At 41.3% G+C, this 18,972-nt stretch overlaps 1 protein-coding gene across 2 annotated transcripts in view; it reads right to left on the bottom strand.

The window, feature by feature from the left end:
* The window catches only part of LOC146490510 (NACHT, LRR and PYD domains-containing protein 3-like), a 117,939-nt gene that overhangs the window by 14,129 nt on the left and 84,838 nt on the right, over positions 1-18,972 (bottom strand). Inside the window, exons 8-10 of one of the 2 annotated variants that reach the window (XM_085153087.1) lie at positions 10,294-10,473; positions 7,277-7,456; positions 5,126-5,299 (exon numbers count right to left, since the gene is read on the bottom strand). In XM_085153087.1, the coding sequence (XP_085009213.1) occupies positions 5,126-5,299; positions 7,277-7,456; positions 10,294-10,473 (534 nt within the window). Of the gene's footprint in view, positions 1-588; positions 5,300-7,276; positions 7,457-10,293; positions 10,474-18,972 lie in introns of those variants that run through there. The other variant, XM_085153086.1, reaches the window with a different exon arrangement.

Here is an 18,972-nt window from a genome sequence, read left to right as displayed (position 1 = left end):
CCTCGTTATGGCCATTCATGCTATACAAAGTAATTAGACATGTGTGGTATCTACAGAAATGTCAGAATCTCAGCTAAAATTCACAAAACCATCTCAACAACCACCAAACAGCTAAAACAGCAGGTGAACAGATTACACTAAAAAGATGTAAACACAAATCCCCTGATCATCTGTTTTTTAAACATGAAGTGTAGTTTTGAATGTTAATTTAGTGCTGGTTCAGCGAATTTTGGTTGGACAGTGATGAAACCTGCAGTCTCAGAATCTGTGAGAAGTCTGCTTTCAGCACGCAACAACATTGTTGTGTTGTGTGCAGTGGATTCACGTCTGCAAACTCATCACTGTTTTACCATCATGTTTCTACTTAGACAATAACAAAGGAAGCAGTTCCCAGGAACTACTTCCTGTCTTGTTAACATAAGTGGCGCTGTCACTTGGTGTTCGCTCGCTCTGTGGTATAGTATCGCTTCCTGTTCCTGCTCAAACACAGTGGTGTTCTGAGTAGCTTATTTGCTTAGCAGTTTAATTAACACCTTTTAAATACATTCTTTTTTCACAGTATAATCTTCACGTGCTTCATCCGAAGCACACTTTCTGTGTACTCACTACCTAATTTATAGCCAAAGTATTCACTCACTGTCTCTGTACTGTTTCGCTAGCTTAGCTCGTAGCCGACTCGTTAGCACCATGGCTACTTCACCTGTCCCTCCTGCACTTTCTTGCTCATTGTGTCAGATGTTTAGTTACTCCTCGGCCTCCTTTAGCAGTAATGATATCTGTAACAAATGTAGCATATTTGCAGCTCTGGAGGCCAGGATTACTGAATTGGAGACTCGGCTCCGCACCCTTCATTCACCCTTAGCTAGCCAGGCCCCTGTAGCTGGTGCAGCCGAAGATAGCATAGGCCCCGCTAGCTGTTCCCCGGCAGATCCCAAGCAGCTGCGGAAAGAGGGCGGCTGGGTAATGGTGAGGAGGAAGCATAGTCCTAAACAGAAGCCCCAGGTACACCACCAACCCGTTCAGTTGTCTAACCGTTTTTCCCCACTCGGTGACACACCCGCTGGGGGTCAAACTCTGGTAATTGGTGATTCTGTTCTCAGACCTGTGAAGCTAGAGACACCGGCAACCATAGTCAATTGTCTTCCAGGGGCCAGAGCAGGCGACATTGAAGGAAATTTAAAACTGCTGGCTAAGGGTAAACGTAAATTCAGTAAAATCATAATTCACGTCGGCAGTAATGACACCCGGTTACGCCAATCGGAGGTCACTAAAATCAATATTGAATCGGTGTGCAACTTTGCCAAAACAATGTCGGACTCTGTAGTTTTCTCTGGTCCCCTCCCCAATCAGACCAGGAGTGACATGTTTAGCCGCATGTTCTCCTTAAATTGCTGGCTGTCTGAGTGGTGTCCCAGAAACGATGTGGGTTTCATAGATAATTGGCAAACCTTCTGGAGGAAACCTGGTCTTGTTAGGAGAGATGGCATCCATCCCACTTTGGATGGAGCACCTCTCATTTCTAGAAATATGGACAAATTTATTAAACCCCTCAAAATATGACTATCCAGAGTTGGGACCAGGAAGCAGAGTTGCAGTCTTACACGCCTCTCTGCAGCTTCTCTCCTCCTGCTACCCCCCCCCCAAAAACCCATCTCCATAGAGACTGTGTCAGCTTCCAAAAAGACAAAAAACAAACTAAAAACCAGCAACAAACAACTTAAACATTTACAAAGAAAGAACAATACAGTATCCACATCTGAACCAAAGAGTAAAACAGTAAAATGTGGATTATTAAATATTAGGTCTCTCTCCTCCAAGTCTCTGTTAGTACATGACTTAATAATTGATCAACAAATTGATTTACTCTGCCTTACAGAAACCTGGTTGCAGCAGGATGATTATGTTAGTTTAAATGAATCAACACCCCCGAGTCATTCTAACTACCAGAAATCTCAAAGCACAGGTCGAGGGGGTGGTGTGGCAGCAATTTTTCACACCAGTCTATTAACTAATGAAAGACCAAGACAGACTTTTAATTAATTTGAAAGCCTGATGCTTAACATTGTCCACCCCAGCTGTGAAACTCAGAAACCAGTCTTACTTGTTATCATCTATCGTCCACCTGGGCCTTACACAGAGTTTCTGTCTGATTTCTCAGACTTTATATCTAATTTAGTTCTGAGCTCAGATAAAATAATTATTGTGGGTGATTTTAACATCCATGTAGATACTAAAAATGACAGCCTCAACATGGCATTTAATCTGTTGTTAGACTCAATTGGTTTCTCTCAAAATGTAAAAGAACCCACCCACCACTTTAATCACACTCTAGATCTTGTTTTAACATATGGCATAGAAACTGAACATTTAACAGTGTTTCCTGAAAACCCTCTCCTGTCTGATCATTTCTTGATAACATTTACATTTACAATAATTGATTACGCAGCAGTGGAGAGTGGACTTTATCAAAGCAGATGTCTTTCTGAAAGCGCTGTAACTAAGTTTAAGAATATAATCCAGCCACTGTTATCATCGTCAATGCCCTGTACCAACACAGAGCAGAGCAGCTATCTGAACGCTACCCCAACAGAGGTCGATTATCTTGTTAATAATTTCACCTCCTCACTACGTACGACTCTGGATACTGTAGCTCCAGTGAAAACTAAGGTCTCTAATCAGAAGTACCTGACCCCGTGGTATAATTCTCAAACACGTACCCTAAAGCAGATGACTCGTAATCTGGAGAGGAAATGGCGTGTCACAAATTTAGAGGATCATCATTTAGCCTGGAGAAATAGTTTGTTGCTTTATAAGAAAGCCCTCCGCAAAGCCAGAACAGCTTACTACTCATCACTGATTGAAGAAAATAAGAACAACCCCAGGTTTCTCTTCAGCACTGTAGCCAGGCTGACAAAAAGTCAGAGCTCTTTTGAGCCAAACATCCCTTTAACGTTAACTAGTGATGACTTCATGAACTTCTTCACAAATAAAATTTTTATCATTAGAGAAAAAATTACCAATAATCATCCCACAGATGTAATATTATCTACAGCTACTCTTAGTACCATTGATGTTAAGTTAGAAAGATCGATTGGAGAAAAAGAGTCTGAGTTAACTTCAATAATTACTTCCTCCAAACCATCAACGTGTCTTTTAGACCCCATTCCTACAAAACTGCTCAAAGAAGTCCTGCCATTGATTAATTCTTCGATCTTATATATGATCAACCTATCTTAAATAATCGGCTATGTACCACAGGCCTTCAAGGTGGCTGCAGTTAAACCTTTACTCAAAAAGCCATCTCTAGACCCAGCAGTCTTAGCTAATTATAGGCCAATCTCCAACCTTCCTTTCATATCAAAAATCCTTGAAAGAGTAGTTGTCAAACAGCTAACAGATCATCTGCAGAGGAATGGTTTATTTGAAGAGTTTCAGTCAGGTTTCAGAGCTCATCACAGCACAGAAACAGCTTTAGTGAAGGTTACAAATGATACTGTTGACCATAATATCCTATTAGAGCGATTAGAACATGCTGTAGGTATTACAGGTATTGCACTGCAGTGGTTTGTATCATATCTATCTAATAGACTCCAATTTGTGCATGTAAATGGAGAGTCCTCTTCACACACTGAGGTTAATTATGGAGTTCCACAGGGTTCAGTGCTAGGACCAATTCTGTTTACATTATACATGCTTCTCCTAGGCAGCATCATTAGAAGACATAGCATACATTTTCACTGCTATGCAGATGACACCCAGCTCTATCTGTCCATGAAGCCAGATAACACACACCAATTAGTTAAACTGCAGGAATGTCTTAAAGACATAAAGACTTGGATGGCCACTAACTTTCTGCTTCTTAACTCAGATAAAACTGAGGTCATTGTACTCGGCACTTAAAAGCTTAGAAATATGGTATCTAACCAGATTCTTACTCTGGATGGCATTACCTTGGCCTCCAGTAACACTGTGAGGAACCTTGGAGTCATTTTTGACCAGGATATGTCCTTCAACGCACATATTAAACAAATATGTAAGACTGCGTTCTTCCATTTGCGCAACATCTCTAAAATTAGAAATATCCTGTCTCAGAGTGACGCTGAAAAATTAGTTCATGCATTTATTACTTCCAGGCTGGACTACTGCAATTCATTATTATCAGGATGTCCAAAAAACTCACTGAAAAGCCTTCAGCTAATCCAAAATGCTGCAGCAAGAGTACTGACAGGGACTAGGAAGAGAGAGCATATTTTTCCTGTATTAGTTTCTCTTCATTGGCTTCCTGTTAAATCCAGAATTGAATTCAAAATCCTGCTCCTCACATACAAGGGCTTAAATAATCAGGCCCCATCTTATCTTAATGACCTTGTAGTACCATATCACCCTATTAGAGCACTTCGCTCGCGCTCTGCAGGCCTACTTGTTGTTCCTAGAGTATTTAAAAGTAGAATGGGAGGGAGAGCCTTCAGTTTTCAGGCCCCTCTTCTGTGGAACCAGCTTCCAGTTTGGATTCGGGAGACAGACACTATCTCTACTTTTAAGATTAGGCTTAAAACTTTCCTTTTTGCTAAAGCATATAGTTAGGGCTGGACCAGGTGACCCTGAATCCTCCCTTAGTTATGCTGCAATAGATGTAGGCTGCCGGGGGATTCCCATGATGCATTGAGTTTTTCCTTTCCAGTCACCTTTCTCACTCACTATGTGTTAACAGACCTCTCTGTATTGAATCGTATCTGTTATTAATCTCTGTCTCTCTTCCACAGCATGTCTTTTATCCTGTCTTCCTTCTCTCACCCCAACCGGTCGCAGCAGATGGCCGCCCCTCCCTGAGCCTGGTTCTGCCGGAGGTTTCTTCCTGTTAAAAGGGAGTTTTTCCTTCCCACTGTCGCCAAAGTGCTTGCTCATAGGGGGTCATATGATTGTTGGGTTTTTCTCTGTATCTATGAAGCGCCTTGAGGCGACTTTTGTTGTGGTTTGACGCTATATAAATAAAATTGAATTGAATTGAATTGAATAAGAGTATGTTGCCCTTCAAAACACCTCCACTTCTCCTCTTATTAGAGGACTGCCTTATTATTAATCTGCTAATTCTGTCAGTTGATGAAAGAAAAATGCTTGATCTCACCTGAGAGTTTCCAGTGTACATTGTGGAATCTTCAGTCCTTCAGACAGAAGCTTCACGCCTGAATCCTTCAGGTTAATGTTACTCAGGTCCAGCTGTCTCAGATTAGAGGTCTGAGAGCTGAGACCTAAGGCCAGAGCTTCACATCTTCTCTCTGACAGGTCACAGTGACTCAGTCTGAAAAATAACAGATAAACAATTACAAAAATAAAACACTTATGTTGAAGTGTAATGAGATACTATTATATTTAGCAATATTTAATCTTGTTTTGTCACGAAACTGCGCACTTATGCAGAGCAACATGTGAAGAGAATCAGAGGAGAAGAAGTGAAGAGAGAACCGCAGTAAAACAACACTGAATCGTTCAGTGTGCTTTTGATATCAACAAAATGTGTCAAATTTCTTTATTTTGTATTTGTTTTAGTGGAATTGATGATTATCACTTAGATAACAGGCCAGATCTAAATTGCACTTTGGTAACAGTTACACCCAGAAATATTTCAGAAATGTGGACAATTTGTGCTCCAATGTATTCAGTATTGAACAAACTGAGTACCGATGACCACTTAATATTTTTGATATTTTATTTGAGTTGTTCCCACCTGATCTGTGTTAACTAGAATAAACATTTAAAAACTAAAGCTATGATCACATATTTACTTACAGAGCTTTGTTGGAGGCTTTGACCACTGGCAGCAGCCTCAGAAGAGCCTTTTTAAAGGCTCATGTTCACACTTAGATTAATTATTTCTACTTACATTTCTTTCTGGGAAAATGGGGATTACTTTGAAAACAGGAAGTATTTTCCCCAATAAGCAGCCCTGGATTAGTAAATCACTCCAACATGTTCTCAGTCAGAAGAAGCTGTCTTGTTATGAGGGAGAGAAGAAAAAGATCGAGGCACAGAAACTTGTTGAAAGAGAGATAAAGCAGCTAAAATCAGGTCTAAAAGTAAAGCAGAGCATGAGTTGAATAAAGGACACTCAAGGCTGGCTTGGAAAGGAATGAAGTCCATGGTGGGGATGCAAAACAAGGAGCAAAGATGAATGTGATGCTGAATCAGCAGAAGTCTTGGACTCATTTGATTCCATCTTTGATATCATTGATTTCAATGAAGAGCTTTGTGATTGTAGCAAAGGGCTGGTAGCTCTGAGAGTGACACTGATGAGGTGTCTGTGAAGGTTCGCAGTCATCTAAAGAGCTTAGAAAAAAGGCATCTGGACACCTTTAAGTTTCTTTAAGACGTTTCACCTTTCACCTCTCATCCAAGAACCTTCTTTATTTCTAGGGTCAAATGGTGGAGAGTCCCAGATTAGCCTTTGTACAAACAGACTGACTGTTATTTATTGATGAGAACATAATCAGTAAATATAAAGATGTTTGAGTTTGGCTTTGATGAATCAGAATAAAAGTAATAAAATGATGATTTTAGAGACAGGCCTAACTCAGGCCAGCTGACAGCCTGTGTATAAACAGACTTCAGCCATATGAGAGTGAGTGGGAGTGAATGAGAGCACACACAGGACACTCTGATCTCTGAATGTGTGTGACTCAGTGAAAAAGAGGATTGTACTGGATATACTGTGACTGAAAAACAGAGTTTTTCCATGGACACTGAGCTGGAACACATCTACAGTGCTGGAAGTGCCCATCTCACCACCAACCTCTCTGTGCACATTCACTTTTTAACCCTTTGTAAGACACTAAAGGTGTAAATCTGAGTATTTATCTAAGTTAGTGCAAACACCTCTAATAGGTTGCTTTAGCCTTTCCAAGTCATAACTTCCCTTAGATCTGCGGTCCAGTCTCCTAAAATCATCCTAGTTTAACAAGCACTACAATCTAGAGGAGAGCTGCACTAACAGGTGTGACTGATAAGATCTGACCTGCAAGGATACTCATGTTTATGTATATCAGGATAAGCAGGGAAGACATGGACATCAACTCTGTCAGGCTGCCTGAGTCCTCTCACCCACATCAGCTCAGAACTCTGCATTATCTACAGAGTCAGACTCAGAGGATCAGGGATCAGAAGTTGTACAAAGAGTAGAACCAGACTTCCTGTATAGAGGTCTGCGGGCCTACTGATCCACAGTGTCAGGACAACTTTCATGTCATAGTCATCTCAGCACAACTAAAACATGGTGACTGACCTCAGAGTTTCAAATCGACATCGTGGATTCTCCAGAAGATCACACAGATGCTTCACTCCTGAATCCTGCAGGTTGTTGCAGTCTACACTCAGGTCCAGCACTCTGGGATACGAGGGGTTGGACTTCAGCGCTGCTGCCAGATAATCACAGCTGATCTTTGACAAATCGCAGTCCTTCAATCTGAATAAAAAAATGAAAGATGTAAGTTTATTAGATCATCTGTTCAGAGCTGAAGAAGGTTCAGAATGTAGAAATTTAGAAAATGGAAACTCCAAACAGCTGAAGCCAACAGGAAGCAGCTTCAAACAAACAAGACAAAAAATGAATTTTTCACATTGAAGTTGTACATTTACCATAAAGTTGTCAAGTTTTGCCGTGTGAAATAAAAAAAACTGAACAGGAATCCTCAGAGTTGAACCTTCTGCACAGAGGTTCAGGTTCCTCTTCAGGTCCCAAAGTGCAGAACAACAAGGTTTCAAACAGCTTTGTTCCAGCAGCCACAGAAATGCAGAGAAAATTCTTTGGATATCTTGGTTGTGTTGTATGATGCTGTGTTTGCATATCTGGTGTCTGTGTTGCTTTGTGAGGATGGATCATCTACTGCAGCTCAAGATAAACAGAGCTGGACCTGAACCTGGTAGCTTCACTTAGAAGACACTTGTGACGGGAACGTGTGAGAAGTTTTGTGCAGACAAGTGTTGATTTTGAGTCTGGGATGAGCTCTCCACAGTCTTTGTGGAGATCCACATTCTGCATACTCTCTGTGAGAAGCTGGAGACATTTCTCCTCCAAACCCACTGAGCAGCTGCTCGTGGTGGTATTAGCATCATGTGTGCTTGTTAGCATGAAGCCTCGGTGACACTCTGCTGTGGACACGGTCACAGCTGGACGCGTAATGGACGAGTCGTCCTTCCTGTTAAACTTCTTTGAGGTGAACTTGAAGCTGCTGCTTGGGGCGCATGCACAGCTGGTTATTGTACTGGAAATGTTCTGCAGACGAGTCCACGCGCTGACAACAAAGCTCAGCGTGGACGACGCTGTGCACGCTCCAATGCTGATTGGTTGGAAAGTGGGCGGGAACAGGAAGAGAGCGACAGCAGCGTTCAGCACAAACATGGAGGATCAAAGAAGAAGAACATGAGAAGCTCAGATGGAGGCTGCAGTGGACACTTTTCATTGTTTTAACACTCGCTTTCACTTCAGCTTCAGCAACAGCAGCACAAGCAGAACAGCCCACGGACTGCGTGGCCATGACGGCGCCCCCTGGTGACTTTAAACCACTACAACATGTAGACGGCCGTCTGCTGCTCATTTCTTTGCCACCATCACAGGAGCTCTTTATCCTGTTCTACACTCTCATTGGTTTTTTGTGTGCTTGTTTTTTTCAACAGTAGTCATTGTGATTGTTCAAAGAAGACAATCAGCTGTGACTAAATGTAGCTCTTACAGCAGTGATGGGAACAACTACTGAAGCTAATCCAGTATCAAAGCTCAGGAATCAGCAGCTCCCACCTCGTTTTCTTTGAACAACCATTTTTAGCTGCTGTGTTTTTGTGTTTCTGCAGACCTCAGACATCCTGCTGCTCTGGAGAACTGAAGCTCTAAAGAGTTCAGCCTTTATCTCCAAGAAACAAAGCTGATCATGAAGACCCAGCAGGTCAGCTGATCTGTGGACAGCACCAGCATCTTTAAGTAAGTGTGAAAGGTAAGCAGTCTTTGGAAGTCTTTACTGTCTGATAGTCTCAGAGCAGGATTTGGATCATTATTTGGCTTTTCTTCTATTATTATGTTTAGTTTCTGCTTCACAGATATTCTCTGAGATGTTCTCTGAAATGTTTCCCACTGTTGGACAAACTTTCACAGTTTCTTCATAAAGGAGATCTCCTGTGGAGTCCATCTGTGATAATATGTTAAACACTGAATTATGATTCATATCTGAATGTACTGACTGTTATTTATTGATGAGAACATAATCAGTAAATATAAAGATGTTTGAGTTTGGCTTTGATGAATCAGAATAAAAGTAATAAAATGATGATTTTAGAGACAGGCCTAACTCAGGCCAGCTGACAGCCTGTGTACAAACAGACTTCAGCCATATGAGAGTGAGTGGGAGTGAATGAGAGCACACACAGGACACTCTGATCTCTGAATGTGTGTGACTCAGTGAAAAAGAGGATTGTACTGGATATACTGTGACTGAAAAACAGACTTTAAAGAGAAAGGTGTTTGGATTAAAATGGATTATGCTAAAGTGAACGTGCTAATGAATTCTGAACTGACTGAAATGTGAAGTGAAGATAATTCAGATGTGAAAGAGAGAGAGAAAGTGATAATAAGGTGGGGCTGGATATCAAACACCTGATCTGTTGACTAGATATCAGATCGACAGTTTCACAGTTTTCCCTGTGGATTATAACTTTAAGAAAATGTGACATTCATCAAGGAATCCTGCTCTCCAGATTATTTCCATGAACACTGAGCTGGAACACATCTACAGTGCTGGAAGTGCCCATCTCACCACCAACCTCTCTGTGCACATTCACTTTTTAACCCTTTGTAAGACACTAAATGTGTAAATCTGAGTATTTATCTATGTTAATGCGAACACCTCTAATAGGTTGCTTTGGCCTTTCCAAGTAATATCTTCCCTTGGATTCTGCGGTCCAGGCTCCTAAAATCATCCTAGTTTAACAAGCACTACAATTTAGAGGAGAGCTGCACTAACAGGTTTGACTGATAAGATCTGACCTGCAAGGATACTCATGTTTATGTGCATCAGGACAAGCAGGGAAGACATGGACATCAACTCTGTCAGGCTGCCTGAGTCTTCTCACCCACATCAGCTCAGAACTCTGCATTATCTACTGAGTCAGACTCAGAGGATCAGGGATCAGAAGTTCTACAAAGAGTAGAACCAGACTTCCTGTATAGAGGTCTGCGGGCCTACTGATCCACAGTGTCAGCACAACTTTCACATCATATTCATCTCAGCACAACTAAAACATGTGACTGACCTCAGAGTTTCAAATCGACATCGTGGATTCTCCAGAAGAACACACAGATGCTTCACTCCTGAATCCTGCAGGTTGTTGTAGGTTCCACTCAGGTCCAGCACTCTGGGATACGAGGGGTTGGACTTCAGCGCTGCTGCCAGATAATCACAGCTGATCTTTGACAAACCACAGTCCTTCAATCTGTATAAAGAATGAAAGATGTAAGTTGATTAGACAAAGTGTGTGCTTGAAATCATTCAGTGTTTCATCATCTGTTCAGAGCTGAAGAAGGTTCAGAATGTAGAAGTTTAGAAAATGGAAACTCCAATCAGCTGAAGCCAACAGGAAGCAGCTTCAAACAAACAAGAGAAAAAACTCTGAATGTTTCCCATTAAAGTTGTACATTTATCATAAAAACATGAAAAAGGTATGTTTTTCCTTCCAGGAACCACAAGACTTCACTGTTAAAGGTGAAGTGTGAAAGAAATGGACATATTTGAAGTCCAACACCTTTTTCCAGTCACATTATTAAAGCAGACAAACTACAAGCTCATTTTCATTCCAACAAGTCATCTTCTGACCCTTTATTATTATTGTTATTATTCAATATTTATGGAGGATGTTTTTAAATTAGGCTCAATTATGTGACAGACATTTCATCCCATGTCAATTTGGCCTCATCCTGGGCCGGATTATCCAGCAACCACTCTGACCACAGGCCCAGGGGCCACGCACAGCTGGGCTCCATCCAAGAGACAGGAAACAAACCAACACAATAATAAAAAGCACCATGTGATCTTCTTACAGTTTAGCCCTTCAAGACAAACATAGTAAAAACATGAGCATATTTGTTTCCTGATAAAATGATGTGACAGGTAGAACAGAGTAAAGTGGTGGTGTTACAGCCTTTCTCCCCTCTGCTGCCGAGGCTGTTAGTCTCTCCCAAACTCAGCTACAGGACTTCCACATGAATTAAAGCAACAGAAGTGGCTTTACAAATGAAAGAGGAAGAGGAGAAGGAGGCCACCCTGACCATCACTCCAGCTGAAAAAAATCACACTTCCATTAAAGTTGGTGAGAAAATGTTGAGCAGGATGAGCTGCTGGCTAATCTGGAGGCTGTAGCAGCAGCTCACAGTCAGAGTGGATTTCCACTCATGAAAAAGCTCTGGCTGCTTCATTTCTCATTTCATATCAGAGACTTTAAGGCTTCACTGAAGCTGTGCTGTGATGCTTCCTTTCCATATTCAGCCCAATGTGCTCGGTATTGTTTTATGCAGGTCATCTAAACAGGAATGAGCAGCTCATTTCAATATAAAAGGTTGGAACTGTAAAGAAAACAAACAGAGCTCATAAACTGAAACGGATTTCATTTTTTTAGCTGGAACATTTTAGTTCTTCCTTTTTCAATACATACATAATTATATTTACAGTAAGTTTTATCATCCCCCTTTTCCCTGCCAGTCACCGCCAATGTTCCCTCTAATGTTTCACGTGTCAGAGCGAACACACAAACTCCCTGTGACAAAGTGGGTGAGAAGACCATTTGTCCATATTCTTAGTTAACATTCTTGTTTTGAGTTAACCATATTTCACATGTAATCTGCAATAGGCAAACATCTACTATCCCGGGTTTGTTTATGTTTTGCACTTTTACAGATTATATAATATAACATCTTGGTTTAAATCAATCCCTACAAGTTTGTTAAGTTAACATGTTATTTATTTCAACTGTTAATTTGCATTGTTTAGAACTTACCTTACCTACCCGTCTTCCAGAAACAAAAGGAGGAAATGTAGTTTTACTTCCTGCTTTATAGCTTCTGGGTTCATCTGAGGTCACAGGAAGAGACCAAGTGCAGAAGGGGAAGAACTCTTATAATTTAATAAAGTTGATTTTAGAGGGTTGATGAAGAAGTAGATTTATTGTTATAATGTGTATTGATTACACCAGAGTTCATGTTGCCAGTAAAGAGGAGTAGTAGAGACTTGAATATAGTCATGTTCATCGTATCTACCTACTGATTGGAATAGTCCAGAGGAGAAATTGTTTGATTAAGTGGACTATTTAAGCAGAAGAACTCAGGTGTTTCAAGAAAGGTTTTGGGTCAGTGTAGCTGTGTGCAGTTTGACCTTAATTTCCGTTGATTTAAGTTCAGTTATGTTTATTTGAACTGAGTTAATTATAGAGTTGAGTTTCTTATTTGTTTCTTTGTAAATATTGTTTCGGTCACAAAATGGTGAATAAATCACTTGCTACACTGGACAGCATCAGTCTCCTGCACTTCTTTGACCGCATAAGTCGAGTCCTACCACATTTGGTGGCAGCAGTGGGATTCCAGGCCAATTAAGGAGTGGAGAAGATGTCTACCCGAGCAAAGAGGGGACTTGTTCCAGAATGTGAAGCAGATGATTTACAAGATGGCAGTGACCAACAAGGGGCAATAAGTGGCCATATTGCTGGACAAGAGAATGTGGCTGAATTGTCCAAACTTTTGCAAACTCTGATGCAACAGCAGGCTGAACGTGACTCTAAACTGGAGCAAGAGCACAAGCGCCAGGAGGATAGATGGAGGCAAATCCGGCATCAGTTTGCCCAGCTTCAACAGCAGGTGCAGCATGGCAATCTAGAGCATCAGTTACTTGAAGTACAAGCATCAACATCGGCTTCTTCGAGGGCACCTACTCCAGAACCACCTGTCAGCACACAAGAATCAAATAGGCTTGACTTGGAACTGGTACATCAACGCAGTGAGGCACAGCTTTCAACATTGGTGAGACATTCAGGCTGGAAGGGGCCAAAAATGCAACCTTACAATGAAGGTGAGGACATTGAACATTATTTAATCACCTTTGAAAGAATTGCTCATGCTTGCCAGTGGCCGCGAGATGAGTGGGCTCTTCACCTAGCACCACTGCTAGCTGGTAAAGCACGTTCCGCCTATGTAGCCATGGATATTGATGACACTATGGATTATGCAAAAGTAAAGTATGCTGTCTTGCAGAAGTATGAAATAAGTGTTGACACCTATCGAATGAGGTTTCGTTCTAGTACCTTTGGAGCAGAGGAAACACCAAGGGAGCTGCAGGTCCGCCTAAAGGAGTTGTACATCAAGTGGATGAATCCTGAAACAAAGACAAAGGATCAAATCGGAGACGCCATCATCATGGAACAGTTTCTCAAGGTTCTGAATCCTGATCTTCGGACGTGGGTTAAGGAACGTAACCCAAAGACTTCCAAGGAAGCAGCAGAACTGGCTGAAGCTTTCTTAGCAGCTCGTCGACCATCAAAAGTTTTCACACCAGTTAAGTCAAATTCCAACATGCCATTGAACATGTTAGGTGGTGGCCCTGACTTGAAAGTTAAGCACACAAGACAGAACTGGTATAACTCAGATCCTGCCAGATCTGAGACAAAAAATAGAACCAATAAAGCATGTCATTTGTGTGGTCAAATAGGTCATCTTAAAGCTCAATGTATAAAAAAAGATGTCTGTTAGTAAAAATTACATGTGTTCTGCTAGACAAACTAAAGTCAGTGAGAATCACAAAAATGAAATTGAATGTCAGCAACGTGAGCCATCAATTGGGGTATTTGTTGAAGACAAACCCTGTGTAGCTCTGTTAGATTCAGGAAGTAATCGCTCTCTGGTTAGACAAGACAGTCTTCCTAGGGATGTGATCTTTTCAGGAGCAACAGTGGATGTGTGCTGTATTCATGGTGATAAGGTATCATACCCAGTTGCTGAAGTTGCAATTGAAGTAGAAGGCCAGTGTTACACTCTTTCAGTGGGAGTGCTGCAAACTTTGCCTTATCAAGTGGTGTTGGGCCGTGATCTCCCAATACTCACAGAGCTAATAGCCAAGCATTCCTGTCAGACTGAAACCATTGAAAGTTTGTTAGCAGTCACAAGGTCAAAAGCTAATGAGCAACAGGTTAATGCTTTGGGTTGGGATGACTTGCTTTTCGCAAATGAGGATGCACCATTGGACAAGTCTAGCACTCATTCTAAACCAAAAAAGAGCAAGAGACAGAGAAGACATGAAAAGGTGAAGGGAACAAGAATAGCTGAACACATTTTAGATCCTTTAAAGACTGAGTCTCTCCCCAGCGCTAGTCAGGTTGCTAGGCTTCAAAAAGAGGATCTAACACTTAAACCATTGTTCTCTAAATGTGTTCCAGAGTCAACTACAGTTGAGGGAAGGCAGGAAGTATTTGTGGTTAAGGGAGATTTGTTGCTTCGTCGTAGCAAGATTGGTGACCAGTTGGTGATCCCCCAGAGTTTGAGATCTACCATTTTGAAAATGAGTCATTCCATTCCCTGGGCAGGACATTTGGGACAATCTAAAACATTTTCTAGAATGATTCCCAGATTTTACTGGCCCCAACAGTTCAGTGATACGGTACAATACTGTAAAGCTTGCCCACAGTGCCAGTTAACAGCTCCAGGCAGGAAAGCAGATAGAGCGCCGCTTATCAGTATGCCCATCATTGATACACCCTTTTCACGCATTGCCATGGACATTGTTGGCCCACTAGAACAGAGTAAAGCAGGTCATAAGTACATACTTGTAGTTTGTGACTATGCCACAAAATATCCTGAAGCCTTCCCCCTGAAGAAAATAAAGGCTCGTCAGATTGTTAACTGCCTGATTCAGTTGTTTTCCAGAGTAGGTATCCCAAAAGAAATCATCACAGATCAGGGGACCAATTTCACTTCTAAGATGCTCAAAGAAGTATACAGTTTGGTAGGGATCCAGGGTGTCAAGACCAGTCCCTATCACCCACAGACCGATGGCCTTGTGGAGCGATTTAACAAGACCTTAAAATCAATGCTCAGGAAATTTGTGAATGAAACAGGGTCAGATTGGGACCAATGGCTCCCATTTTTGTTATTTGCCTACCGAGAGGTTCCACAAAGTTCTACTGGGTTTTCACCATTCCAGCTACTTTATGAGCATCCTGTCAGAGGTCCAATGGATGTTCTGAAAGAAGCTTGGGAGGGTTCGATGTCAGAGCAGAGGTTTAGTGAACTCTCATATGTCCTCAAAATGAGAGACAAGCTCGAACATTTCCAAGAGCTTGCTAATAACAATCTGGCCCATGCGCAACAGCAGCAGAAACAAAGATATGATAAAGTGTCAAGAAGAAGAGTCTTCCGTGAGGGACAGAAAGTTCTTCTACTGTTGCCAACTTCTGAGAGCAGTCTTCTTGCAAAGTGGCAGGGGCCATATGAAATCACAAAGAAGACAGGCCCAGTCACATATGAGCTTCATTTACCAGACCGTCGAAAGAATCATCAAGTGTTCCACGTCAATCTTTTGAAAGAGTGGACTGCCCAGCCACAGGACTCAACATCCATGTGGGCATGTACAGTTGTGGATGAGGAAGAGCCTCAGGAGCAGTACTTCCCTTCTTCAGCTGTCAAAACTGTGTTTCCAGACTTAGACCATTTGCCTTTGGAAAGACGTCAGGAGGTGCAATCACTTATGACTAAAGAACTCTTCAGTCTAAAGCCAGGTCGTACACACCTCATTGAACACAAAATCACTTTGCATTCAATTAGAGATACCACTTGCCGTATCCCAGCTAAGCTATTGCCTGAGTTGAAAAGTGAGCTGGAGGAGATGCTGGCTGCAGGAATCATTGAGCCATCACACAGTGAGTGGTGTAGCCCTGTTGTGCTTGTACCAAAGAAAGATGATCCTAAGCTTAGATTTTGTGTAAACTTTTCTAAGTTAAATTCTGTGTCTGCTTTTGATCCTTATCCAATGCCGAGGGTTGATGAACTAATTGATCGTTTGGGAAATGCTAAATTTCTGACTACCCTTGACCTCTGTAAAGGTTATTGGCAGGTTCCCTTGACAGACTCATCTAAGGACTTAACAACATTCAGAGTGCCAAGTGGACTGTTTAGATTCACAGTGATGCCCTTTGGTTTGCATGGAGCACCAGCTACATTCCAAAGGTTGGTGGATCGAGTGTTGAAGGGTGCAGAACAGTATGCAGCTGCATACATTGATGACATTGTTGTTTATAGTGGTACATGGGAAGATCATCTGAAACATGTTGCTGATGTGTTTCGACGTATCACCAATGCTGGACTTGTCATAAATGCCAAGAAATGTCACATCGCCAAGCCTGAGGTGCAGTACCTGGGTTATGTAATAGGGGGTGGAGGCATTCGCCCTCAGGTTGGAAAAGTGGATGCAGTTTCTGCAGCACTCTTGCCAAACACAAAGAAAAGGTTGAGATCATTTTTGGGATTAGTAGGTTGGTACCGTCGACTAATTCCAAATTTTTCATCAAGAGCAGCTTTATTGACTGACATGACAAGAAAATCTAGTCCTACAAAGGTCAGGTGGACGAAAGATGCTGAGAATGCATTTAATGATTTGAAAGACTGTTTGTGTCAAAAACCTGTTTTGCAGTGTCCAGATTTTAACCTTCCCTTCACAGTACAAACAGATGCCTCTGAGGTGGGTCTGGGAGCTGTTTTACTGCAAGGAGAGGAAGGGCAGCAGTTGCCTGTTCAGTACATCAGTCGAAAACTTTTTCCAAGGGAAGTGAGGTATTCGACCATTGAAAAGGAGGCATTGGCAATTAAATGGGCTCTAGACACCTTACGATATTATCTTGTTGGGAAAGAGTTTGTTCTTGAGACTGATCATCGTGCTTTGCAATGGATTCATAATATGAAAGACACTAATGCCAGGATAACAAGATGGTATTTATCTCTCCAGCCTTTTCGTTTCCAGGTCCAGTATAGACCCGGACATAAGAATGTCATTGCTGATTTCCTGTCCCGTGACTCAGAGGAGTAACGGTCTTAAGGGGGGGGGGGAGTGTGACAAAGTGGGTGAGAAGACCATTTGTCCATATTCTTAGTTAACATTCTTGTTTTGAGTTAACCATATTTCACATGTAATCTGCAATAGGCAAACATCTACTATCCCGGGTTTGTTTATGTTTTGCACTTTTACAGATTATATAATATAACATCTTGGTTTAAATCAATCCCTACAAGTTTGTTAAGTTAACATGTTATTTATTTCAACTGTTAATTTGCATTGTTTAGAACTTACCTTACCTACCCGTCTTCCAGAAACAAAAGGAGGAAATGTAGTTTTACTTCCTGCTTTATAGCTTCTGGGTTCATCTGAGGTCACAGGAAGAGACCAAGTGCAGAAGGGGAAGAACTCTTATAATTTAATAAAGTTGATTTTAGAGGGTTGATGAAGAAGTAGATTTATTGTTATAATGTGTATTGATTACACCAGAGTTCATGTTGCCAGTAAAGAGGAGTAGTAGAGACTTGAATATAGTCATGTTCATCGTATCTACCTACTGATTGGAATAGTCCAGAGGAGAAATTGTTTGATTAAGTGGACTATTTAAGCAGAAGGACTCAGGTGTTTCAGGAAAAGGTTTTGGGTCAGTGTAGCTGTGTGCAGTTTGACCTTAATTTCCGTTGATTTAAGTTCAGTTATGTTTATTTGAACTGAGTTAATTATAGAGTTGAGTTTCTTATTTGTTTCTTTGTAAATATTGTTTCGGTCACAAAATGGTGAATAAATCACTTGCTACACTGGACAGCATCAGTCTCCTGCACTTCTTTGACCGCATAAGTCGAGTCCTACCACACTCCCTGAGTGTCCCTTGGACCACTGTGAGCAACAGCAGATGTGTGCACTGTGGTCACGCCAGCATTGAATCCATCCAAGTTACATGTTTATTAAAATGATCAAATTACAGCATTTATGTTAGACTACTTTTAATTAACTGCTTTAGCCAACGTACAATGAAAATTAAAAAAGAAATCTTGTTCATGACCTGTAGTATGTTAAAACTATTGGAAGTAAAAATAACTTGAACTCCAATTTTGAAAACTCAACTTTCTTTCTTCTTTTTTTAAAATGAAGCTCTGACTTGTATTATGAGTCTATGGTCTGGGAGAGAGTCTGTAACTCTCTGTCTGCAAAATACAGTAAATAATGACCAATGTTGGGCAATTAATTATATAGTTACTTCTTCAAAAAAGTTACTGAGTTTTGCAAACAACAAAGTTTGTTGCAATAAATACTGAATACTATTGTTGTTATAAACAACAATACTATTCAGGAAGAAAACCAAATATTGCAGATATTTTTATCATAACTCTGGTTTTACGTGGCCGATCACCACAATTTAAAAACTGGTATAAAGTCCACACTTTGTCCGTCAATTGTTCCGTCTGTCCTGCTCACATCGCCAATGGTTGTACAAGTTGTCATTAACGTGGCTTCACTCCACATCAGCCGCTTTGCTTGCTAAAACACCGGTGTCGGCACATAAGGACGCTGTCATAGCCTGTCAGCGACGTTGATTAGCTGCGTATATACGAATGTGAATCGCATCATTGGCTGGACTATGGGATAAGTTGGCATTGTTCTAATTCCATACGGGAGCAGCCAGTCACTGACTGACTAACACTGCAAAACAGAATTGTTATAGTTTTAATTTTAATTTCAATTGAGATTTGATTTTTTCTTTGTGCGCAACACAGATTTTCTGTGCGCAGAGACCGTGCCAGCAGCGTGCAATTCCGCACGTGCGCAGCTTAGAGGGAACATTGGGCACCAACACAGTTCACTTCACAAAACTTTACTTCAGATTTGTTTTCATGTTGTGATCCAGTGATGAGAGCCGTTTCCTCCATGT

The sequence above is a fragment of the Neolamprologus multifasciatus genome, unplaced genomic scaffold (genome assembly GCF_963576455.1).
Source record: "Neolamprologus multifasciatus unplaced genomic scaffold, fNeoMul1.2 chr03_unloc_1, whole genome shotgun sequence".
Lineage (NCBI taxonomy): Eukaryota > Metazoa > Chordata > Actinopteri > Cichliformes > Cichlidae > Neolamprologus > Neolamprologus multifasciatus.
The sequence above is the reverse complement of the archived record's forward strand: the minus strand, read 5'-3'. Positions and strand labels throughout refer to the sequence as shown.